This window comes from Geospiza fortis, unplaced genomic scaffold, assembly GCF_000277835.1.
Source record: "Geospiza fortis unplaced genomic scaffold, GeoFor_1.0 scaffold443, whole genome shotgun sequence".
NCBI classification, from domain to species: Eukaryota; Metazoa; Chordata; class Aves; order Passeriformes; family Thraupidae; genus Geospiza; species Geospiza fortis.
The window spans coordinates 2,772,200-2,799,089 of record NW_005054335.1 but is presented as its reverse complement, the minus strand read 5'-3'; the positions used below and the strand labels follow the sequence as shown (position 1 = coordinate 2,799,089).

Here is a 26,890-nt window from a genome sequence, read left to right as displayed (position 1 = left end):
TAAATGTGGAATTTTGTTTTGTTTTTTTCTACATATTATGTACTACAGAAATGCAACATTCAGGCTCAGTCAGGTAACAAAGAAGAAGCCATTCAAAACTGACCATCAAAATAAATTGTAGAAAGCAGATTTTATATGACAATGCACATGCAGCTTGCAAAAGAATCAAGACAGTGAACAGGTATTAAAACACATTTCCATACAGAGACAGCTTATGCAGCTATTTACAGTTTAACCTCTGGCCGGAGTATGCAAGCCCTTTAAAGCTGGCATTCAAATTACCACTAGCTTAATTGGCCATACTTAAAGTACATAGCAAAATTTAACTTAATGTTTACATTCACTAGCCATCCAATCCAGCATCAAGGCACTTTCCTTGTTGGTACATCTGTTCCTGTGTCCCACACCTCCGCTCACCTAGATGCATATATTGGCACAGCAAACTGGGTGACCAGTAACTTATCCCCAAATAAAAGCAATTGGTTACTAGACAATCCCTGGCTGCATCAAAGTGTCAGGCTAGATGTGACACTGTAAACAAAACTGGTGTATTAAAAAAAACACAGCAAGTTGACTGGATCCATTAACAAATGTGCTTTGATGATGAAAAGTTGATAGGTGTTAACAGTTTCACGCTGCAGAGAATGCCCATCAGCCACGCCCATGATCCCCAGAGAAGAACAGCTGACACTTCAGTCTGAGCAGGAGGATGTGGATGTGGAGCTTTCCAGCCATCAGTCAACAGTTGTGCCATAAGTGTTTTTCATCTATTGTTACAGAAGTGTGCTTCTGCAGAGTAGCAATGACATTATTGCATATATCCCCTTCAGGTTGTCTTTGCAAATAAATACAAGTACTGGCTAAGGCTGCATTCTGGGAGGTACTCGCTGCCCACCCTCTCTCTGCACTACAGTTAAGAGGCAGGGAAGCAGACAACTGTTGAAATCTGGCCCTTCATTATTATTTTTAGGTTTGTTTTATCAAATCTTGTGGCCTTAGAAATGCATCCTTGTGCATTAAGTCAGCACTGCTTTTATTTTCAAGAATGGCTCAGATTGCACAAGTCCTACAAAGGAAACAATAGTGAAAGCAAATTCACATGATTTTTAGGTTTTTTGTTTGTTTGTTTTACTGATGTTTTCACTTGAAAGGAAGAGAAATGGAAATTCATGAATCCAATACAAGATACTTAATTTCAACCTCCTCCAGATTTTTGCACTTATACCTCCACTTTACTGCAGTTTTCTGGATCAAAAGCAAAGCTGAAGACTCGGGTTGGCTGCAATTCCCTAACAGCTGTTTCATGACAGAAGACAACATTTTTATATAAACTTCTCCTGTATAATATTACAAGCATCTCCTGGAATTTAAAATGGCTATATGTATCCATCCTTGCAGACAGACAAGAGATTATGGGGATTAAGGAACTCTTACAGTTTCAGTCAAGAGAACTTTTTAACCCAGTTAAAGGAATGCACTCAAATAACAGTTAATCTCAACTACAACCACTGTCTAATGAGGAAAATAAACTAGTGTATTTAGTCCCATTTAATGCACATCAATTACAATGATAATGTGTACGTCCTGGAGTGGGGCAGACTATTAACAATCTGATAGTCTCTGGAATTTCAGATCCCACTGAGAAGTCAATTCCACTGCAGCATACACTGATGTGGATCTTGGGTATCTGAGACCTGTCTCTAATTAAACTATTACTTAATTTAAATCAGCAGAGGTGACCCCACATACCGGGCATACTGATGTATGTTTTAACCACCTGACAAAGCTCAGGATTTACAAAGCTGAAGCTCCCACCCAGGTTACAGGACTTCTCCAGAGCCCAAGAATGGGACTCAGCCCTAGCATGCAAACTCCCTCATCCTCCCAGGGACAAGGTTTTTTCCAGCTTTTGCTATGCTTCTGTACCAGACAAGCACATACTTGTCATAAACTCTCCAGAACAAAGTTAAAAAAAATTTTTACTCTGCTGCGCTTGTATTGCCACGTTAAGGTGGAACAGGCAGCTTAATTCTCTGTAATAGCATGTATGAAGCAATCCCATGATTTTCACTACAGCAGGAGAAGGCATTCCTAGACTATCTGCCCTTAAAGAAAAAAATACCAATCATCTCCTGGTCTAACAGAACCACCACAATAGAACTACAAAGGTACTATATGCATTTCTCTTGTAAACAGAGGAACATTATTAACCAGCCTGCATTTAAGAGGTTTTTCAAATATGCTAATATATTTCTACTAGCCTCCCTTCCTCACCACCAAATTAACAGTCCTTACAACTAGTCTTCCACCTGTACCTGAAAAATTCCAGTCCAGAAAATCAAGATGGACATGAAAGTGTCTATACTGAAATGTGACTTTAATAATGCCTTTATTTTGTTACGTGCTCCAATAGCCATTGGTGAAGGGGGTAGGGGAGGGGCAGGAGGGAGAAAACTTTTTTCTTGGGTTACTATGTTAGGGCCAAGTTCAGAAAATTTCAGTGGATTGCTATAATTACACTGCAGATACTCTTAAAAACCTGTATGCAACTGTTTGATACACTTAGATTTTTACAGTCCAAAGTACAAAATCTTGTTAAACCCAGAACACTGCAGAATGTATTTGGCACACAGGTTTATGAACTAGCTGTATACCTGTTGTTCATATGTATTGTGGCTTCTACAAGCTGTTCACCCACTAGGAGCTCCTGCTTAGTCTTTAGTATTTTAGCCCTAGATAAATGCTCTATCTCAAAAAAGAGCATGTCACTGCCAGCCAGCCAGAACTTTCTTGAGGATCCACTCAATTCTTTGAGTTTATTACCACTGGCCCATAAACAACAACGAAAGATGCCAGAAATGACAGGCCAGAACTCCTGTTAGCACAGACTTTAAAAATCAGAATCTCTCGCTGCTGTTAAGCAGCAACTAACTTTTGAGTGGTCCACGATTAACAGCAACTGAGAAGAAAATGCTTTCCCTTTACAGAAGGGCAAGTAGCAACTTAAGGACTACCTGACATTCTCCCTCAAATAACATATGCTATCAAAAGTTAGTATTACTGAATTACAAAAACATTTTAAAAATTCATCAACATGTTTTTGAAAACATCCAGACCTTTGCAGCACTGTTTAGACTACTGTCCTAGGGTGACTTTATGATGCTTGTATCCCCAGCTGTCTGTTCTGTTTATGCTGGGTATTAAGTTCTGCACCTTTAAGAATGGTTCTGAGACCTGAGGGGGAGAAGAAGCACAGACTGTTCTCACAGTCTGCACTGCACTGTCTGCAGCATGGACAGCAGAGGAAGCTCTCCTTTGCTCTTAGTTTTTAGCTGGCTGAGGCAGACAAGTTCCCCAGACTGTGGCATTTCTTTTTCTTGGAGCTGTTCAGCCCTGCTCTGAACTGAAAACCCAGAAAAACACCAGGAGCTCACACCTGTGGCTATTGGGAACCAGGAGGTGGCATTGTCCAGCATAGGATGGATTGATAAGAGACTGAGCAAGCCAAGGGACACCCCACATCAAGGACTTTCTGAATTTGCCATCTCTTCTGAACACTGAGAGGTTTTAGTGTTTAATATTATTCATTTTTTATGCTTGTGAATACTTTGCCTGTTAAATAAACAGCTTTTTTTCCACTTTTCTCCAAGGAAATCTTTTCCCAAATCAGTAGGCAGAAGGACTGCTTGCATTTGCTTTCTAGAGGGACTCTTTGAAAATTTCCTCCCAAATTTGCCCTAAACCAAGACAACTACTGTAGCCAGGTAGTGGCCTATAATACTTCAGAGATGAGAAGATGGACTGAATGCAGTTGGCTGCTGGGCAGTTCTAATAAGCATGCACACTGCCCAACAGAGACTTTCCCTTTTACTTGTGGTTTCTACAGTTCTGTAAGTTTGCATAGAGAAGATAACTCATCCCCCAGTAAAGTAACTGCTATTTTTTCCAAGAGGAATGTGTTCCAAAAAAGGAATGCTTCTTCAACCTCTGAAAAATGAAAGACGGTCTCTCTGCTGTCTCATGGCAGCAGTTTTCATTCACCTTTGCCCTCTGAGAGGGAGTTTAAAGGTACTGAGGTGCAGTGTGGTGAAAAGGAAGAGGACTGGTCTGAAGAGAGGTCTTATTATAGAAAGCTGAAACATAGCTTTTTAATTAAAAAAAAGTGCCTAGATACAGAAAATACTGTCAGGAGAAAGGAACTGTGGAATACTGAAATGCTATTAAAGACTCTGCATTCTTTATCTGTTTTAAATATTCCAAAGTTCAAGAGGTAATCTTACAAATTTACTCTTGCACTTGATTTCTTTGTAACAAAAGCATAATTCACATGTGGACATTTACACATACACCCAGCCTTCCACACAAGCTGGCAGACAAGGGAAGATGAAATGATACTGACACAGGCCTTTCAAGGGCTTTTAGCAAGTGCTCTGCAGAACAGCAGTACCAGAGGTCACAGCACAAAAGGTTTCAGGTGGTCTTAAATACATAGTTATTTTGCTGAAGGAGAAATAAAACACTTGTTTTAGTCTCACAAAACAGCATTTAGTGTTTTGAAATACATTTTTGTTAGTGTCAGATTAGAAAGCTGACTAGCCTATATTAGATTTAGAATTAATTAAAAAAACATCTTGAAGAGCGCCGTAAAATTTCTGGAATTATCACTGGAAAAGGGTTTTTTTTGTCCTGTAATTTAATTTTTGTTTAAACACTGGTAGAGGAAGTTTCCAAAAAATATAACTTCCTCAAAAAAATATAAACTGTGTGAGCTGAGAAAAAGTGAGACATTAAGAAAAAAGTCAGGAATTTTAACAACCACTTAAGTGTGTTTTGTGGCTCATGATTGCTAACAGCAAAGTCCAAATTCAGAGTATAGGTTTTGGTTTTCGTTCCAAGAGCACCAATGACTTCAATGCTTTGGTTGCTTTTAGTTTCAAGGATGTCCTGCAGTATTAGCAGTGAGGTTACAGCACACTAATAGCTGCAGTCTGTCAGGAAGAAGGTCATATTTCCTTTCTCCTGAGCACTGAGCAAAATGGTAAAAGCTTACAGCTTGTTACTTGAGCTGTACACAACAAAGGTGCACTTATTAAACAAAGGCATGTATGATCACAGAAGTCTTATATAATCAAACAGTGGCTGGGGTACAAAGCCTTTAAATAACTGCTGATCGGTGTTATCATCTGATTTCCAAACTTTTGACTATAAGACTGAATTGCTGTGCGTCAAGTTGCAAGGCACAATTTTTAGGCCAAATTACTCTATAGTTCATGTGTACACATATCTAAATGTACGTAAAGTATCAGTACTATAGTAGCATTCAGATTCAAATGATCTTGGTGTTTTCCTATTTGTACAGCATAGCTAGTCCTATTTAATTTTTATGGGTTTTAAACAAGATTTGCAGGTCTGGTAAGCTGAGAATAGAGGCACTGGGCCAAGTCAAAATTCAGTCAGTCAATTAAGTTACTGAAAAGTGTATCACACAAGTATCCTTGCATGTCAGAATACTGAGTTTCAGTCTTACTTTTGCACAAAGCTGCACTGTGCAACTAGAGCTGGTTTTTTAGCCTTGTACACTGCCACGCATCAAAGTGTTTCTTCTGGGAGGTCTACTGGCTGATGTGGATATTTAAAACTTGACCTTTTCAGTCGTGTGAAATTCTGTTATGAAGAGATACAAAACGCTCAATTGTAGCGCAAAGGCTTGTTCAGCTATCCAGATGTAAGGTTTTATGTAGTGCATATAAGTAAATCTCCAGTAGGTGTGGACTGGAAATTTTCCACAAAAACAGTCCTTATTGTATTTTGTCAAATTACTCTTTGCTTAATTTCAGTTTTTCTATCTGCAGTAAGATAAAAATACTTAGCTTACTTTATCAGAAACACAGGGGAAGATGTGAACAGGCACTAATGAAGGCCTAAACAGAGCCAGTCTTTTCTCTCACTGAGGCATATAGCCCCCTTGTCTCACAGTCTGTGGGAGGTAACTTTTTGGCATTTCATCAACTGAAAGTGGATTTTCTTCCACTGTTTCAGGTCTCACAGTTTGTCCTTCAGTAAATGTCTGTAAAACATTTGATACAGCAGCTTCCTGGGTATTTTTTTCCATCCCAAGTCCCAATGGCTGTGAACTCTGACCTGAGATCTGCAGTTGAACAAATCCAACAAGATCTCCCTCATTAGCATGAGTAATCTGCTTTGTTCTTTCAAAGCATGGCCTGTCTGTGCTGTTTTCATCCTGACCACCATTTTGTCTGAAATACTGCTGCCTCTGCGGTGTACTGTCAGCTCCTCCAGTATGATCCTCTGATCTCTCTTCTGAATCTAGCAGGGGCTGAGTTGACTCAGACCTTGAGAAGACTTGTACAGGCGTCTGGTCTCTGTAGCCATTAAGCACCACAGTCGAGTACTGTACAGTGCTTGAAGTGTTCTGTGTCGTTTCACCTTCATCGCTGTCAGACACACTTTGCCTAGGAGAAGACATGCACGAGGATCCTCCAATACCACTACTGTGTCCTTCTGAAGTACTTTTTTCTTTTTTAAGCAAGTCAAAGGGTTTTAGATCTTGTTCTGAAAAAGACTTCTTGTCATCAGCTTCTATTTCTACAACGCTTACATCTGTAAAGCTGCCTTCTGGGTACATCTGATCTTTGGAACTGATGTTATGCTGAAAGAAAGAGATGGATGTTGCCTAATAGGAAGGTTATGTTACAAATCAAAAGCCTCAATAAATATGATTTTTTATTCATAATGTCTTTCAATTTCTTCATCGAAGTTCTCTCTTTACTAAGTCTGGCAATATCTCCAAAGCATGTGTTAAAAAATGAAGGATACAGCTTTGTTTCCAATACAGAGTCTTAATTCTGCAGCTATTCTAAAGTGATAGTGGATATGTGAGCAAGCCTTTGCTCTCATTTAAATTATTCTTAAAAGCTGTAAAGATAGAAGCATTTGCTGTGCAGCACAGGAACATTCTATACTGAGAACCATACATTACTTCAAATAATGTACTCAACATCAGAATATTTCTTTAAAGAAATTAGCAGTTTGTTGAAAAGAGTTTGCCTCGCCATTCATCCCACATATGGCATAAATTTTGCTGCCATCTCCTCATTTAGGAGGAACTGTTTATAGTCTTCTCTCTCATTCGTGACTGAGCTGTGCAAACAAGCCACTTCAGGGTTTTAAGAAGGGGAATCATTAACTGTTTACTTAATGCTGATTTCCCATGAATGAGCAAAGAAATGAGTACTTGACCATTCCAACTAGTAAGCTGACACTAACTCACAACTTTAAAGCCCATGCTGGACTGTGAATTTATGCTAAGAGCCATGTGAATCTAATGCAGAATCTACAGATGCAGTGAAGAATTCTAACCATATTGTATCACAAGGTCAATGAAACTTAATATTCAAGTTTTTTCTTGAAATCCATGTCTGCTAGAAGACAGAAGATTCCCACCGATTATTTTATCTGAAACCTTACAGACTAGGAAGATACATACAGGGTGCACAAAGGTGAGTATTACCTTAGCTGGAACTTGAGGAGACCACTGAGCAATGTTACTCTTGGATGGATCAGGTACGATAGGCCAGATATGTTTCTTAATTCTGTAAAGGATTACAAATGGAATAAAGTCATAACAACCACAGCAGAATCCCGAACACCACTCCCTTACATAGGAATGTTGCATTCCAAATAAGAATGCTGTCTGGCTTACTTTTCATTTTTGTATGAGGCTATGCTACTTATCAAAGCACAGCACTGCACTTAACTCCTCCACACATTAGATGCAGCTATCAATGTAACACAAAACAACAAATGGTAACAGTGAGAGATTTTCAAATTTATAGCACTCTAGAATGTATAGAGCTATTACTTAGGTAGTTTATGATGTATGCCAGTATGAAAATACAATCCTACTTCTTTTATTATAACGATGAATACCAAAGGTCAAAATCTAAGCTAACTTCACAAATAAAAAAAAGGAAGAAAAACTTACTTTGTAACTCTTAAGAATGTAGTTACTTAAAACCAGAAGCTTCTGTTGATACATCACCCCCAACCAAACCAGCTTTGAAACTGATGCAGCTATCCTGCTCTTTATAAACAGATCCAACAACAGATCCTCCATTGAGGAGGAGAACTCTGAAGAACAATTCAAGATAGGCTTTCCAACTGACATCCATTAAGCACTAATTTTAGGAGCAGCAGGGAGGTCAAAAGGAAAAGGGCATAAAATGCTGTCTTTAATTAGAAAGAAAGGATACTTGGTAGGGGACATAGGAGGGGTGCTACACCTTGCAGGGGAAACACTGCAGCAACGACATCTTGGTTAAAGCCACAGACAAGAACTTTGGGGTGGGGGAACAGGAGGAGGCAGATTGCTTCCCACAAGTCAGTAAACAGGCACAGTTACTGCAGATCATGATGTCTGCCTCATTTTTTTTATCACAAAGCTTCATGTTTGTTAATGCTGTAATTAAACAGCCCAAATACAAGGAAGATATTTCCAAATCTTCACAACTAGGGACCATAACTCCATCCACAGGATGACTAAGAAACAGTTTATCCTGATCAAAATCTAACAAAGCTAACCCTAGCTATGTCCAGCAAGAAAAGCATTAATTTCTTGCACTATTGAATCATAGAACATGTAGTATGTGTGTAATTAACAGTAAAAAATTAGTATCAGAAGAGGCCCTGGTTTCTCAGGGAAAACACAGAAGTTTTTAACACCAATCAATATATGCAAGTTTTAACTTTTTTCTGCTCTAACTGAAGAATACTTAATTGGGTTGGTATAAATTACTGTTATTTCTGTTATGCTCAGAAATATAAGAGGAAGACTTCATTTGTACTTACAGGTCACGCTTGTTGAAGCAAAACAAAACTCCAAGGAGCACAATCAACAAGAATGCTAGACACACAGGTACAACTATGGCTTCAATTTCTCCTTTTCCTGAAGGAGGCAAAAAGAAGCAGTTACAGCCCACTTTGGCATTTAAAGAACTCAACAGCAGTACATATTTCCAAAAGACTAGGTAGAACCTGAAACTGAAATATGTCAATGCTCAGTCTTAAAGCTTCACATCCAGAAGAACCTTTTCACCATATGAAAAGTGTCTTCTGGTGGAAACATGAAAAGATCTACCCTGACAATCTAGTGCCTTGCATCAACAAAAAACATGGGCTGATCTGGAAGCTGTAATACTGACAGAGCAAATAATTTTGTAGCTTGAGCAGGTATGACAGTAACATCTTTGCCAATTCATCTGCTGCCAAGGTATTTCAGTGCCCCATGGCTCTCATAACACAGTCATGGTCAAATAAGTAAAGTAAACAACATCACTACTCATCCATCAGTTTATTCTGCACATGAAGATCTCCTCTGCCTGCAAACACCAAAGTTTGCATTATTGTTACGCATTCCTTCCAATGTTAAACAAATTCTTAAGTAAACCTTGGAGAATGCTGAGGGAAGAGCAACACTACACAGAAAAAAAACCCCTCTACTAAGTTTAAGCATCTTCCACAATTAAATTCAGTTAGTAATGTTGCTGTTATATTTACATATAAGAAGCAGTCTAAAGCTGAACATACAATAAATTTAACTATTCAAAATGAGTCTCTGTAAAGACCTGCAGAAAACTTTCATAGTGATATGAAAGAATGTGAAAGGGCTCTGAGAACAACATATGCTGACTGGTACCTACAGCAGCAGATAAAGATACAAGCACACATCTCTACAGCTTCTTCAGCACACTTTATCAGGATTAAAACAAAGACTCTGACTAGGGGTAGATGCCACTGGACACCAAAAGAGACAAGGGCACTAGGTAATCCTGATGACTTATTAAAGGTCAGGGTAAAACATTATAACCTGAAGTATACATAAAACACATCCAAAACAGCATGCTTAATAATATAAAAAGTGCAATTCATGAGGTTTGCAGAGGATATCTTCTTCCCTATATGTTCAGAAAAATCGCGGCTAAACTACCTCTTTGTAAAAGAGCACTAGACAAACCACCCAGGTATTATGAACACTGCAAGTTGACTCTAAGTGAAACTTTAAAATAAAATCACCTCCCCCTTCTAACACATCTTTCACAGAGTCCTGCTGTACTGCTGCAACATTACTTCCTACTTCTACCAATTGTGCCACTCTGCCTTACCAAATTTTTGTGTAGTAAATGTGAAATCAGGACCGGTCCTGCTTCCATTATCTGTGGATGCCATCATCCGCACAGTATACAGCGTGTCACTGGTTAGAGAGGAAAGGGTGTACTCTGTCTTGGAAGGATCCACTGTCACAACTAAAGAGAAGAAGAAATCTGTAGTTTTCTATAAACTACAAACAAATTGCATCTCCACAAAAACAGCAACATTAAGACATCAAGACTGCTGATGTGAAAGATAGTTTTAACAGAATGCATAGCAGATGGAAAATGCAACAGTCAAAGACTACAAACTTGTACAAGAAATGCTGAGATTCATTTGCCTCTGTTTAGGTGTCTGAATTTAGACTCTTTCTGTATTTAATTTCCTCTGAATTTTTTTTCCCCAGAATGCATCTACAAACTAAACTAGTAGCATAACTGAGGCTTAAAGTCTGTCTAGTAAGACAAATAGATAGTGCTAACGACGAACTGCTAGTACTGACTAGAAAAAAACCAAGGTAAGGAATAGTAAGACATATGTATGCATAAGTACCCGGCCCTTCCAATTTAAGCAAATCTTAAAATTAAAGTTTTGATAGTGCCAGATGCCTGTAGAATGCCTGCAGGTCATATACACTAGTGAAAACTAAGATGCACTTCAAACGAGATCATTTACATAGTAATATATTGATCTACAGCTCCAGAAGGATTAAAAAACTCCTTCCCACTTCCTTTTCTTAAGGTTTTACCATAGTTAAATGCAGCCAACTCCTTTTGATTGTCTGCCATCATCTTGATATACCATAATTTCAATTCTGTATTTAGATGCAATATGGGAGCACAATACTCACAAATCAGCTCTCAGAAACTAAACTCAGTACCCTGCTATATATAGACTGAATGCTCGGAATTCTTTGCTAGGGACTTTCTGTTCTGTACGGAGGAGAATTATGGCTCACACACTTGCTTTACATTCTCAGAACAGATTGTCAGCTACAACTGATTCTGTGTATTTTCTCATGAACAAATATTAGGAAGGAGACAGATGAAAAACTTCAGTGCCCCAAAACACTTCTGTTTTCTAGTACCTGTTTCATTTCCATCAATAGTTTTGTAAAGTATGGTGTAATTTCGGATAAATCCATTTTGTTCCTCAACTGTGAGATGGTTCCATGTCAAAACAGCTTCAGCTTTTCCTACTTTTTTTGTCTGAACCGTAGGTCCTTTTGAAGGACCTGTAATGGGAGATGAAGATTAGTTTCTGCTTGGCAACCTTACATTCACACAAGCAACATAATAACAAATAATGAACTGTAACACATAAAAACTTCAATGGAATAGTTTGACTGACTCATTCGGAAAGCACTGTTTTCAAATAACATAAAAACTACAAAGATGTTTTAAAAAAGAAACATTCAGAAACACATATGAAAAGAAAAATCAGCACGTTGCAAGAAACCTTCAAACGAAGTCTTGATTTTACACTTGAAATTTAAAATAAATCAGCATATAAATATCACTATTATATATAATAAATAATAAATATATAATCTATATAAAATAAATATGTCATTAAAAGAACAAATTCATGTCTAATTATCTGATAAAGGTTGGAAAAACAAAGAGCCAGCCATAGTCAGCTATTGGTCTAGTTCCCAAACACTGTAAAAGAGCAGAATGGATGATAATAGATGGGAAAAGATCAGTGACGTCACCTGACCCTCAAGCACTAAACCATTTTTCATTACACAGTCCACATTAAGGCAGAGGTTTCTTCATTTTTTTGTCAAAAAGCATCAGTGTATGTGCTTCAAGGTGATAATTTTATACTTACGATCTTGCTTAAGATAAGCCTTCACAGACTGTCCACTTCCCTGACCATCAGCATACAGAGGGTACACAGTTATCAAGTAACACTTGAAAGGCTTTATACCTAATGAATAAAAAAGGAATATATACCCAATAAAAGGAATTTAAAAGTTGGTGTTTCACAGACAGTCAAACTGCTCACTATCCTTCCCATTTACTTCAAACACAGGCTTCTCAAAGGACCACTGTCTAACTAGGACTAGTGCCTAGCGCAGCTGAGTATTTTCTAGAGCTCACTGATGCACTTCTCCAAAATATTAACTAAAGGAAAAATACTGCTTCAAAATATGAACTAAAAGAACAATATAATGGTTCACATTCAAATGTAAAATTTAAAAAGTAGAATTTAGAGAAGTCAGGTTTTTTTAAACATTACTTTAAATAGAAAGCCTTTAGTTATCTGTAGCATTAAGTTCACAAATTATTGATTTTAGATACTGATCATAATCTCAAAAGAATAAAGCTGATCAAGTTTCACTGTTTGAATTGAGTAATCAAAGAATTTGATTGATTTTGATAGAACTCAGCCTTTTCACTATTTTAATGGTTTCCAAGAATGACAATACTATAACCAAAATGGAGATAAACCCCTTGTTATATTATATAAATTTCAAAATTCAATATCAGATACAGTTTTGTATTTCACAAAAACATATAAATACTTCCATACACTCCCAATAAACTAACTGAAACCCTCAGCATTAACCTTGTTCTACCATAAAATTCTAATTACTGAGAATGTTTCTCATCTACCAACCACTAAGAAGTTTTTAGAGTGTTCTACAAACTATATGTAGATTTATGAGCTAAATACCTTTTAAGTCAATTCCTTGAACATCTCCTAGTACAATCTGCCATTCTATGATGCAGTCTGAGCTGCTGGACATCAGACACCATTCAATCACGTATTTAAGAACATAATTGTTAGGAGCAGTCCACCCTACCCACAACTTGTCATGTTTAGGTAATGTTCTAAGATTCTTCACAGGAGCTGTAATGAAAGAAAAAAGTGATCAATATTGACAGTTCTTTCATGATAGGAGTTGTTCTGGTTGATACTTTCGGGTAATGGTAGCAATTTGACAGAATCAAAGTAAATGTAGATGCCATTTTCTGAAATTTGGAGATTTACACATGGATCTTTGTATCAGAGATCCTAAAGCAGTATCAGGCTATTTAAAAACTGGAAGTTAGACTCAACTTCTCTATTCCCACAGACACTATGTTTCTTTCTTCTGAAAAAATGCTTTATTTCAAGAGAGAAATCAGACTTAGAATGGGAATTTACAAGTATATCAAACAGTTACACTTAAGTACCTTTCTAAGTACTTATACTTTATGTATACTGTGTATATATAGAAGTAAATAGCATATATATCTCTAGTCTAGAGCTGGATAAACACATACTGTGATAGGGCAGCAACTGGCTCATGGGTCAGGCGCAAAGAGTTGCAGCGAATGCAGTGACATTAGACTGGGGACCTGGTACCTGTTCCAGGGATTTCACTGGGGTGGTCCCAGGGCTCCATCATCAGCCCTGTGGTCTGATACTGACTCAGACTCAGGACTGGAAGGGACAATAAGCAAGTAATGACTTCATAATGACTTGGACTCAGGACTGAAAGGGACACTAACCAAGTTCCCAGATAATACAAATTTGGGAGGGCTGCTGACTCCCTCAAAGGCAGAGGGGCCCTGCAGAGAGACTCAGACAAAGTAGAGGGCCAGGCAATCACCAACCATATGAAGTTCAACAAGAGCTGGTGCCAGATTCTGCACCTGGGATGGGGCAGCCCTGGATGTACAGACAGACAGGGGAATGAGAGGCTGCATAGCAGTGCCATGGAAAGGGCCCTGGGGCTCTGGTCCATGGCAAGCTGAACATGAGCCAGCAGTGCCCTGGCAGCCAGGAGGGCCAAGCGTGTCCTGGGGGCATGCGGGCCACATGAGGAGCAGCTGAGGTCACTTGGTTTGTTCAGCCTGGAGGAGACTGAGGGGAGACCTCACTGCAGTCACAACTTCCTTATGAAGGGAAGAGGAGGGGCAGGCCCTGATTTCTTCTCTGAGTGTCCAGTGACAGGATCCAAGGGAATGGCCTGAAGTTGTGTCAGGGAGGTTTAGGCTGGATAAGTTTCCTCACTCAGAGGGTGGCTGGGCACTGGAACGGGCTCCCCAAGGAAGCGATCACAGCACCAAGTTTGAAAGAGTTCAAGCAGTGACAGTACACAGTAGAACAATGCTCTCAGGTACACAGTGATTCTTGGAGTGACCTGTGCAGGGCCAGGAGATGTACTTTGAGATATCTGTGCGTCTCTCTCATCTTAGCTTATTCTGTAATACATATTATATGCTTATACGCCATACATGTATGGTATATAAGTACCAAGTACTAAGTACCTCCTCCTGGCTGCAAAATTACTTTGTGTGAATTCATACTCTTAACTAATTCATCTAACAGCTTTAGAAACAGTGGCTCTCCCTTGATGTTTACCTGCACCTATCCATATACCTATTTTTTTGCTTCCTATCCTGGTACTGTTTGGATTGTCTAAGAAAAGGCTGGAAAGAAGGATAAACCAGCCTGTCCTTACTATTAGTGAATAATAAATAGAACATAAAAAAGAACATGAACAGTATGGAAACAGATGACAAAACAACCAGGTAAGATACTGAAAATGTAGAAAAATAAGACTGGGACAAACAAGGAAAGGAGTGGAAGGGACATCAGGAAATTAAAGGAGGAGCAATGGCAGAATGGTATATATGTAAGTATATACCAATCGTTTTTTTTTAAGAAAGACACAAAAATGGCTGCTATGCTAAGAACAACAAGGAATATAGTACACAGAAGCTCTAAGAATCAAAAACCAGCAGAACAACTCACATAGCCTCATATGATACTGTGAATACACAAATCCACACATTCCCTGGCACACAAATGGCAATATACACAAAAGGCATGAGACTGTACTGATAATTCAGTAATACTTTAATTATGTGCCCATGTAAAAGGTATTATTTTACAACACTGAAGGTTTCTTATAAAAAGGGCCATGCAGATTTACTTGAAAGAGACATTACCAGGACACTCACCTTTTGAATTACTTGCTGGGATAAGTAAAACTGAAGGAGGAGATGGCCCAACACTGTTACGGGCAATCAGAGTCACTTCATAAGTTCCTTCCCGCAGCTGTAAGGTATGGTTGGTGCTGGTAACATTGTATTTCTTCACTGGACTGGAAAGAGATGATTTATCTCTGACAGTCAATTCATATTGCAAGATTACGCCATTGGCTTCGTACGGCTTCAGTGCCTGTCAGAAACACATCTTTGATTAAGCTGATGCTGAACAAATGTGATGTAACCCTTACTGCCCTTACGGTACAAATAAAAAATATGAGAACAAGGCAAGTTCCATAGATCAAATACCTGCACATTTAAGAAAAATATAAACAACCTGTGCGCATTTCTATAAAGCAGTCCCTTCCAAAGCCCATTTCTTGTTTAAATACTCTCTTTCTTTGCTCATACCTAGTGATTTAATAAAAGCTATTCTGAAAGGATTGCAGAAGCTGTTGACAAAACTTCTGTTTTACATGACTTTACAACACAATGACATAAAAGAAATCTCACTTTTGGTTGTGTTAATATGACAAATATGACACAGTTTATGGACCAAAAGAAAGCAGGGTTTGGGGAGTGACCATAATTACATTCCCCTTCTCAGCTGGACTAATCATCCAGTTGGACACAGCAGCCTTACTGCACACAAATGCACAGTGCTGTTTTTAATAACCTTAGCCTCTGCAGTACCTCAAGCCTTAATGGATTTTGCAGCTGAGGTATCACTGTCCAGACAGCGTTGCCACATTTTAGGTTACAGCAAGAAGACATGACATGAAGCTATGCTTTGTTCAAGTGGCAAATCAACAGAAGGTCAATAAATGAGGAATATGAGTATATTCTGGGTATTTTAGGTCACAGATGAGTGTCAGTTAAATGTACATCTGTACATTTAATTTTTCACAGCTATTAGCATAAGAATACTAAAGTCACTTATCATATCAAAAATCCCTTTACTATCCCAGTCATCTCTCAAGGCTATTGGGTAGATTTTTCCACTTAAAAATGCATGTTTTTAAAAGAATGCTCATTTTTTTCAATTCACTTTACCTTCCATATTAGATGCACAGTCCAGCAAGCTGGTGACTGAGATGTATCAATGATCCTCCATATGGGTGGTCCTTTAGATGGTTCTGATGAAACAAACAATGTTTGAGAGTAGAATCATTTTTATTTAATCTGTTTGAATTCATCCTTTGATTATCATTATATGCTTGCTTTCTTAAAAAAAATAAAAGCATATTAAAAACCATTTCTTGCTTTCTCAATGAAAATAATGCTTGGCATATTAAGTGGAAAATTTCCTGAAGAGATGAGCAAGACACCAGTTCTGCTTTAAATGTACAGTATCAAAAAAAGTATGAATCACAATGGTGGACATCTGCAAGATTAGACTAAAGGTGACAATGCTGAGTGAGGCATGATCACACCTACAGCCTGCATCCAGAGGCACAGCCCTGCACACCTGCTCCCTGCAAACCTTGCTACAGTCTGCATCCAACACTGTCCCTATCCCTTAATATCAAGTTACCTGAAAAAAGGAAAGTGCACAAGAGTTAAAACAGAGAGACAAATTTCTTCTGGCAGTAAGACTCCTTGATTCTAAAAGGATAATAAAACTGCAGTACTTTTGTACAATACTACAGTACATTTTGGCATCTGTACTATGAAAAAGTGATACTTCCACGACAAATTCCATTTCAAAGTAAAATGAACTAACCAATGCACAAAGCAATAAAAAGCCCCCAATCTTTTGTGAGGGTCTTAGCCCCAAGAGAAAGTTGATCTCAAAATGAATTACATCTTTAATATTTTAAGACTATTTCTTCTCAGAATTCTTTCATAGCATTTAGTATATTATGAAGCTTTGGCTTTTAACCTCAAACACCCCTCAGTACCAAGTGTACAGCACGCATCTTATCTTTTATGCTTTATATTGTGAGAGGAGAACTATGAATTGAGGCAAAGGGAGCTCTTCTACTAATTTGAGTATCCAAATTTGATTCACAATAAAGAGAAGCAATTGTACATCTTGCCTAATAGAGATCATGACTCTAACATGACCTGATGTTCATTTGCTACTATAAAACTTTGTTCTGAGTCTAAAGTAAAACATGGGTACTTAGTATTAGCAGTATTTTTGCAAAGCCAAGTCACCACAGCAGAACAGCAATGCAATCTAAATAGGCAGGCAGTCCTGAAATCATCATTGCTCAGCCTGAGATAGGAAACAGAAAATTAAGTCATACTGTCATTAGGAGTTGAAAAGCAGAGACTAGCATATTGACATATTTTACAGTATTTCCCCCAGAGAAAGTAGCTGAAGTGAAAGTAACAGAACTGAAGCAATGCAAATATGGATACAAATTCCACTTGTTTTAAGCAAAAACTACAATAATCCCTCCTATTCCTTATCTAAGATGACAAATGAACTCAATCAGGATTAAAAAAGGAAGGATTTCCAATCTGTTTTAATAATAGAACTTGTATTGGTACAACTTGATGTGCACTGAAATGCTGCAGTGAACAGACTGCCCAGAAAAGACACACCTTGGGACATACAGGATATTACAGAAACAAGATTATGAAGGTGTAAGCAGGAAAAGCTAAAGCACATTTAAAAAACAGAAAAATACCAATCAGGTTGACACTGAAGCTAAATAGCTATTACAAATTTTTCCTGGATGTAAGAATAGCTTCCCTACTGAGTATTAAGTACACAACACTGGCTTTCTATGGGGTAGTATCAGCATAAACCAAAAACAAAGCCAATCTTGCAGGCTACCAAAGTGGAAAAGAAATCAAAATGAGTACTTTGTTGAAATGTAAAAGATGTGTTATTTGGATGCTTTACTGCATAAGAGGCTACACATACCACCTGCACATTATTTTATCTTATTGCTTTATTAAGTTTGTGAAGAAATCTATGCACCCTATGACTAAGATCTTCTGTTTCTTAACTGTTGATGATTGCCCACCTATGAGTTTTACTAGCCTCCTAAATATCAAGTCGTTCATAAACTAAGGCCGTTGGTCCACTAAGAAAACCTCTTCTAGGCAGGATAACTTCTGTTACAGAGAACAACCTTCAGAATAAAAAACCAAGCATAAAGCCTAGATTTTTTCCAGAAGACCTTGAGAACACAGTTTTCTGTGAAGAAGGGTCTTCTCCCCTGGTGATGTTCTAGCTGTTTTCAGGGAGTTCCTCTACACCAGCTTAACAAGAAGCTAGTCTTATGCTCCTTGGAATGCATGGGTCAAGTCAGTTAGTGCTGAAAGTAACTCAGGAGAGCTTTGTTGCTTATACAAGCAAGCAGCTCAAGCTAGGATACACCACTTCAGGTGGCCACTGCCAAACTGCAGAGCACTCACACTTGAGAAGCCAGGGACCTACTTTTACGCACTACTTACGATCTTCAATGGTAATCCCAATCTTTTCTTCACTCCAGTCACTCCAGTAGCCTACTCCATCTTCCTTCATGCAACGAATGGAAAAGGCATACTCTGTGTAGGGTCTGAGACCTTGAATACTGAATGAAGTTCTTGGGGAAGCTGTATCTTCAGGAGGAACCTGCAAAAGTGACAAAGATTTTAAAAGCAATGATCAAAATACTGTAGAACTGAGTTCTGTGCTCCTTCAGCTGTCATCCAAGAAGGCTCCCCACCACACACATAACACAAACAAGCTTTCCTTCCCTCTCATTTCCAAAAACTTCAATTCTCAAACAGTGTCTGGTAAAGGTTCAGTCAGAGTTGTGTGTCTTGACCAGGTATAAGAAGATACATACACTAGAACAGTTAGGCAGCTACTTCAGGACAATCTCATCTTTTATTTGATAATTAGCTTACATCTCTCTCCTTCCTCTCCACATAATTCGCCTGCTTACTGATCTGTAGTACCCTGCCTCACAATTCAGAACTTTGGTAGGTGACCTGCTTGATTATTGACTGCAAAATTATTGATTACTAGAAGTTAAAAGTCCAGGATCATTGCTTCCACTGATCCAGAACAGTACTTCTTGAGTGAAATTGAAAATAGTTTCAGAGGAGCTTATAGTTGTGTTAATAAATTCTTTTCATAAGCTCTTTTATTTATCTTAGGTGTGCAACCAAATGGAGTGGAGAACAGACGGAAGTAGGTAACACACTGACTCCTCACATTATTCCACTTGCAACTAAGGGCTTTTTACAGTGAGGACCCCTGCAAGGAATGGCTACAGATTAAACACAAATGCAGAACACTTAAGAGGTTAATCTTGAAGGTAAAGAATTATCAAAATAGTCCAATTTTACCACAGCTAAGCAAGTTCAGCTGACTTAAAAGCTACTCTTTCATTTGTTTTGTGTGTATGTTAAACGGGCAAGACAAGTTAGAAGAACTTGTCCTACTGTCCTATCAGGACAACATATACACCATCCTGGAGTTGCAAACTAGATTGTGCAGGCCAGTGCTTTTTAAAATATCAATACTGGTGATCTTAACAAATAGTTTCTGCATCTAAAGCTACTTTAGTCACAAGGACCTGTGTTAAGGCTACCTGCTCCAAACAGAGCATTTTGGTAAAATCAAAAGTAGTCTTCCTTCCAAGAACTCAAAGAATTCAGAATACATTTGGGCCTCTGCTGGAGTACTACTGCTCTGAGAAAAGGCTTAAAGTAAGGAAAAACTGAGGAGCTATTAAAAATATGTTGACAGATTGATGTATAAAGATTGATTTATAAAGGAAAAAAACCTCACAGCTCTTGATGACAGGAATATATAGTACATTACAGGTAAGGCTTACTCCTTACACTTTTCCTGCTCTTGACTGCCTCACTCTTGAGGCATGTATACAGGGCAGGATTTAAGGTGTGGCTTCACCAGTGACAAAGGTAGACAAATCACTGGCCCTGCTGGCCACACCATTGCTGATCCAGGCCAGGATGCCATTGGACTTCTTGGCCACTTGGGCACAGCCTGGCTCATGTTCAGCTGCTGTCACCAGCACCCCCAGGTCCTCTTCTACTGGGCAGCTTTCCAGCCACTCTGACCCAGCCTGTGGCTCTGTCTGGACCTTTTGTAGCCCACCTGCAGGTAGAGTAAGTTCTAAAAAGCATTCCAGCATGATACAGTATTTACTCAAGTTTTGAATGATCACCCATTTTGCACATACACAGGAAGATGAAAATTCATTAATGTTCTATACATTGTGCAACATAAAATTAAAAATAAACATACTGCACTGTGACAGGAAGGACAGCAGAAAAGTCCATGAAGATATGAAAAGGTCACCACACTCAAACTGTGCCAAAAAATACCTAGATTACAGCCTCCATGAACAGGCCAGATAAACTTCCTTGGGTGGCCATGTAAGACATAATGATATGAAATTGAATGATCTGAAGTGGAACAGGGGGAACTCCAGTTTGACAGATGTATGGATTACAGGCAGAATCATGGCAAGGAACATTGGTTGTATCACCTCCATCCAGTTTGTGTCGCCAACAATTCTGTAGCGAATATTGAATTTCAGTGTCATCACAGCGTCTGAAATCCAATTCTCCCAGACAAGCTGCAGAACAGTAGGTAGTAATGCTGGGGTGATTGATACATTTTGTGGAGGCAGTGGTTTAACTAAAAGAGAAGAAGTTAAAGTTAACTCAATAGCTGTACTTTACCATGCCTTTAGAAGCTGCACATGATACTGCAGCACTACTATTAAAGTCTTTCAGGACCTGAAATGGCTGCTACTTTACACTACCTTCTAAACAAGACTACAAAACAAACTTGCTATCTGAATTGTGAAAAAATATCTCACCATCCCTACCCTTGCCCAGCACATTTCAAGCTCTAGTCAAGAACACTTATGTACTGATAATTTTTATAGTGAAGAAACACTAACATACCAGTTCAGCAATACATACAGAAGCAGCAGTTATGTTCTATCAAACATGCTTTAAGGGGCATATAGTTACCAATGTCAATGGGATCAACGATAAGAGGATCAGATACAGCCTTCCCAAGTGCATTTGTTGCTTCCACCCAGATTTCCGTATTAACAAAGAACTGAGAATCATCAATGGTGCAAGAATTGTTAACATCTTTTGGTATACAGTCAGGAAAGATCTGTTCTGGCCTAAATAAAAGAGAAAGAAAAAATAAGAATCAAGGCAGTAAGTTTGGTTTCCTTTAGAGAATATTTTAAAGTAGATCAGAGTGAGCAATTGGTTTATCTTGCATGTTTCCCCTCTGCCTCAACTTTGTAAGCAGAGGGAGGGGAAGAAAAAGTGGGAATGGCTTTTTCAGCCAGAAATGCATGATTGCGTTAGAACTGAAACTAAAACAAAATCTTTTGACTTCCAGTCACGTATCTTCAAAAGCACAAGCTAGAGAACTGTCAATAAACTTGTATAAAAACCTGACTTGGCTTAAAAAAGAAAAGAACAGATCTGATACAATTACTCAAAACCAATATGGCCAGTAACTACAATGCATTAGAAAAAGTAGTCAGTGCTACTCGCATACCTTTCAAGAGTACAGTGTTAGAGGTGCAATAGATAATTTCTGTTCACCATCTTCTGCTACACTAACACTAGACAGAAAATGTTAATGCTTTGCACCTTTCCTGATGCCCCTAGAACTATCTGTGCACATTTTCTACTACACCCGTTACCAAAACACTTCAGCAGAATGGGGTAGCTGGAAAGCTGTCTGCAATCATTCCTGTCTCCAGAGCAATGCAGCAACCCTGTTCACTCAATTTTAAACTGAGAGGCCATCTAAAAAGCTCTGCTTTACAAGAGGCCATCTAAAGAGTTTGAAAAGTAACTTAATTTGCTTTCACAGGAAAAATATTTTGCTGAAGCTTTCATATTAGGATTAACTCAGAATAGTGTTTGTCCACAGCTCCTATGAAGTGCAGATAGATAATAACTTTACAAAACTCAGTCATTTTATGTTAGTTTCTCTACTTAGAATGACAGAATGATTTGGATTGAAATGGACCTTTAAAAGGCACATAGTCTGATCCTCCTGCAATGAGCAGAGACATCTGCTTGTTTAGAATGGGATAGAACTGTCAACTCAGAAAAGTGTAAGAGTTTGGGTGTAGCCCCCTATTATGAGATGTATTGTACTCAAGCCACACTAATCATGTATTTGAAGAATAGAAAAATATGACATTACTGTCACTCCAAAAAAGTTCAGCAACAAAACTTCATGTCTGACTTAGAATTTCTTGAATGACAACTTCTTCAACTCTTCCCTTCCCCCTCACACCAGACAGACAGCAATGCCTCAGAAAATTGGACTTAACCTTAAGCACTCTTCCAAAGAATCAGGAATTTCAATGACTGTTGGTTTAGCATAAAAATATTCTTCAGAATAATTTAGATATTCTATGGAGTGCTACTTACCACCTGTATCTCAACCTGAACTGAGTATCCAGGAATGTGTGCCTTCCAGGGTTCCAGGTACAAGTCATAGCGTATGTGAATTTTGATTCCTGATGCACAATGCAACTTAAGTTCTTGGGCTTCTCTGGAGCCACTGTACAGAAAGAATTAGCAATAATTAATCTATACACGCATTTCAATCCAGCTAGAATCCTTTTAACTGTCCCACTAGAGTGATTTCTGTGAACATCAGAAGTATCTAATTAATTTTTCCCTAAAGGATGTGGCAAAAAGTGCTGGATACCATCCTGCAATCAAAGTAAAGAAGCTTAAATAGCTGCTTTGACAAACAGTAGGCTGTATAAGGATTAAGCATTTGCTAGGAAGGAACAACAAAGACTTTTCATTCTGAGGCAGAAAACCCTGTATTAACCATCTCTCATCTAAATATATTTTAATTCACACAGAAGAAAAATTAATAACCATTACTGAATTGGCACATAGTGACTTTGCTAGTAACCTGAGCTCTGTAAGCAATTTGATAGGTCTGTTTCCCCCCAGCTGAGGTATGGAAGAAGGTTGAGCTCCAAACCCATGCAGGAAAGCTTAGAGATCTTCATCCATGCACTGTGGTGTGTAAGGAACTTACTCAGAATGCAGCAAAACTATTTTCTTTCCCTCTAAAACTCAAATTATAACATACAAATTTGTTTCTACCTCCTATATTATCACTATTTACAACAGTATAATGTACTTGGAGAATTTTTTTGCTTTCAAGCAGAGTGCTAGTTTCAATAGAACAACCTTATGAACCTTATTGCTTTCTTCCTGAATAATTGTATTCTTCTCAAATCTGTTGCTAGTCTCATTATTTAGTTTTCTTTAATTGATAGTATCAAAATACAATAGCTTTAAATAAAAATGCATCTCAAGAATTGTAACATGAATTACACATGTGGAACGGAACGTCATCTGTACTGTCATTACATATATAATCTTAGAATAATTTATCTGTCCTCACCTTTCCATGTATTTTACCTTTTAAAAATATTTTTTATCTTTTCTAGTACAGTATTTACTCCTCAGAAACTGAAATGGAAAACATTATTTTCCTGTGATAGCATTTTGTAAGTCAAGCTAGAAGCATATAATTTTAAATTGTGAACTCAAGCAGGCCTTTTGCATGCAGATCATTCACGACTGTAGTACCTTTTGCCCTCACTAGGAGACAACCATATCATATGATAATGGATAATCAGCCATATCATATGATACTTAGGACACTACAACACTTGTCCTATTATTAGCAGGACACCAAGTAATTAAGAAGTAGCATTTAATCACACGACTTTCTCAAGTCAGTCTTTCTAAAAGCACTTGGTCTGAACCACGCAAGTGCTATCATTCTAGAATAAATGAAGCTTATAACTAGTTTAAAGTATTTTCTTTGGTGCAGAGGTAAAGGAATCCAAATAATATGTTCCATCCTTAAGACAATTCAGGTTAGCTTTAGTGAAACAGATGGACTAAATGTTTCTCAGTCCGTTAATGAAGAAAACATTATTTTCAAAATGTTAGTATGAAACCAGGACATGTCACCTAAAAGTATTTTCTCCAACTCTGATACAGAATCAAGAAGTAAGGAAAAGTTAATTTCCTACTTCCTATTTCATTTAAATACACATCTTTATTCTGTAATTAAAATCTGCCACTTTTTGTTGTTCCATTTTTTCAACACTGAAATACTCCAGAGTATTTTCTACTTTTCAGAAAACTTTCTTCAGTGCATATTGAGCAGCTGTGGTGGCATGTAATTTGACAATTTTTTACTTAATTATCCAGGAACTGAGAGAATAAATATTAAGTGCCTAAAGATACAGACATTTTCTATTTTTTGCATTTTCCCATTTCTCAGAAACAATTTTCTTAAGACCAGAATAAAACGTAAAAAAAATGGTACTCACAGCCTACTGTAACTGTAATTCCATAAATGTTCTGTTCAATCTGTCCATCTGCTAAAATGTTGCATGTCAGAGGAGTAGCTAGTGAAGAAGTGTCATTGAATGTGACACTGGAAACTGTTCTGTTTATTTCACGATACTGTTCTTTGGGTACCAGTCTATTTTTAATCTTCCAGATAATCTGACTGGCATAGATATTGCCAAAGTCAAGACAACTCTCATTCAGAATGCATAATGCTGTGAAATTGGAACCAAGGGCCAGTACAGGTGACTCTGGGATGATGTGACCACATGACTGCACAAGTCCACTTGAAGCTAAAAAGAAAACAAATTTCACATTTATTAAGAACTACACAACATCCCCTAACCAATATTGCTGATACATCACTAGTGCAATGCTAAAAACACTACATGCGTCTAAGCAGCAAGTTAAATAGTTACCTGACAGTAATAAAACTGAAATGCATTGGTAGACTACCATGAAGATTTAAGGGCAAAAACCAGCATAGTGTTCTTTAGGCTCTGCAAGAGCATTTCAGGAAGCTAGGAAAGCTCTATTAATAAATAGAGGCACATAAGACAGAGAGGAGAGTCAAGGGTTGCATGTCTATATCTTTTGAAGGAGGAAGTTGTTATACTTGGTTACTCTTTTGATAAAAAAGTATTTTCTATTAAGAAAGTTAGCATAGGAAAACTGGAATAAGTGTGCACCTGTGTTGTGGTGAACTAGCGCTAGAAGACTAGGCAAGTCTATCCTAACACACCTTACTTTCTGTCCTCATCCAACAAGTATCTAGACAAAAAGCAAGCAGCTGCTTCAAACATTTGATGTAACTAGTTCTATATCCTCTTGTATTTGAGACACAGAACTCTTACCGTCAGGAGAACAAATACTCAACACCAGACAGAAGCCACAGGCCACCCAGTTCCACCTAGAAAACATGCTGCACAGAATTTCTGTAAAAAGAGAAAGATATATATTTTTAAATTTAAACTATAACTCTTTACTTTAGACCAATGTCAAAATCAGATTTGTATTTGCTCTAACATAGTATCTCACACACACACATTTATTTTCCTGGAAGTGTTTGTATCTTCTCACCTTAGAATGGGCAAATTGTTCCCATTTTCCTCACTGCTAAAACAAAATCAAATGTTTACTAAAAAAACTAAGGCTGTTTAAAGCTGATTTAATTACAAGCTTAAGAAATGTATCAGCTTTAGGTTTTCACACTGTATATGAAAACAAACTTCACTGGTAACTCTGTAGGAGGTTCAGTTAGAATACAGGGTATAACGGTGTGGTTCAGTTTTTAATACATAACCCTATGAATTTCATGGTTTTCATACTTATCTAACTTTTAAGGGCACTGATCTTCAGATAAGGTTCAGAACAACTCATCACAAAACCATGTGTCTCATTCACAAGAGTGACTTAAAATACACTCAGGAATTACAAAACACAATGCTTCCATATCAAGAACTGCTGTCTACTATAGAAAAAGCACTAATTAATTCTTCAAAACTTTACAAGGGAGCTTGCAATTCCCCAAAAGCTGGAGTACCTTTTATAACACCATATTTATTTCTGTATTGCAACAGAGACCACTAGTTCTCAAGTTTTGACATTTCTAGAAAACACTTTAGAGATACTGAAGCATTTACACAGCATTCACACACCCCCATTGTTATGAAGCCACTGAGTGTGTTCTGGTTTTCTCAACTTATGGTTTTAAAGCAGTCCTAAACTAACAAAAGCAAGTGACCACTCTCTACTAAGCTATATTATTTTTAGCTACATTTAGGCATCTTTACAGGAACAGGTAGATTGGCTTAGTGAAATAAGGCATTTAGTTCACAAGCTGATTTCTAGAAGCAGACTTCATGCTATTCTTACACCTAGAAACATAACATAGGCTTTTTAGGATTACTAAGTATTGAGGAGAGATGGCCTACAGCAACATTGTTTCTCAAGTTCTATTTTCACTAACCTGACAGAACTTCGGAACTAGTATTCTGAACTTTGTCCCTTAAAAGGAAACACACTAAAAATTTTAAGGGAATTCCACACTATTCTCTAGACAGGAAAATGAATAAGCTCCACATACTATTATCAGAAGAAACTTCAATTTATGACAGCAAATATCCCTTTGCTTTGATTGTATCTAATTTACTTCATAATAGTGACAGACACAACATATTTCACACACATATAAGTAACACCAGACAAATTTAAACATGGATCACCCCCAAGCAAGAACCTCATTCCTTACACATCAACACAACCAAGCCATTTTTTCTTTGCAAATCAAGATAAACAGTGTAATGTAAAGAAAATCTCTATTCACAGTAGCAACTAAATGAAAGCAGATCTCAAACATTTATAGCAGAGTCTTT

The 26,890-nt window shown here is 37.8% G+C and overlaps 1 protein-coding gene across 1 annotated transcript; it reads right to left on the bottom strand.

Annotated features, from left to right (window-relative positions):
- IL6ST (interleukin 6 signal transducer) lies at nt 1-25,445 on the bottom strand. Its single transcript, XM_031057819.1, has 13 exons — nt 25,370-25,445; nt 24,497-24,808; nt 22,554-22,686; nt 21,114-21,274; nt 20,621-20,772; nt 18,570-18,729; nt 16,209-16,291; nt 15,129-15,348; nt 11,255-11,389; nt 10,182-10,322; nt 8,869-8,965; nt 7,532-7,613; nt 1-6,670 (listed from the first exon to the last, which is right to left on the bottom strand). Exons 1-13 carry the CDS (start codon nt 25,434-25,436, stop codon nt 5,945-5,947), a joined length of 2,469 nt encoding a protein of 822 aa, XP_030913679.1. The 5' UTR covers nt 25,437-25,445; the 3' UTR covers nt 1-5,944.
- Between the last annotated feature and the right edge of the window lie 1,445 nt (nt 25,446-26,890).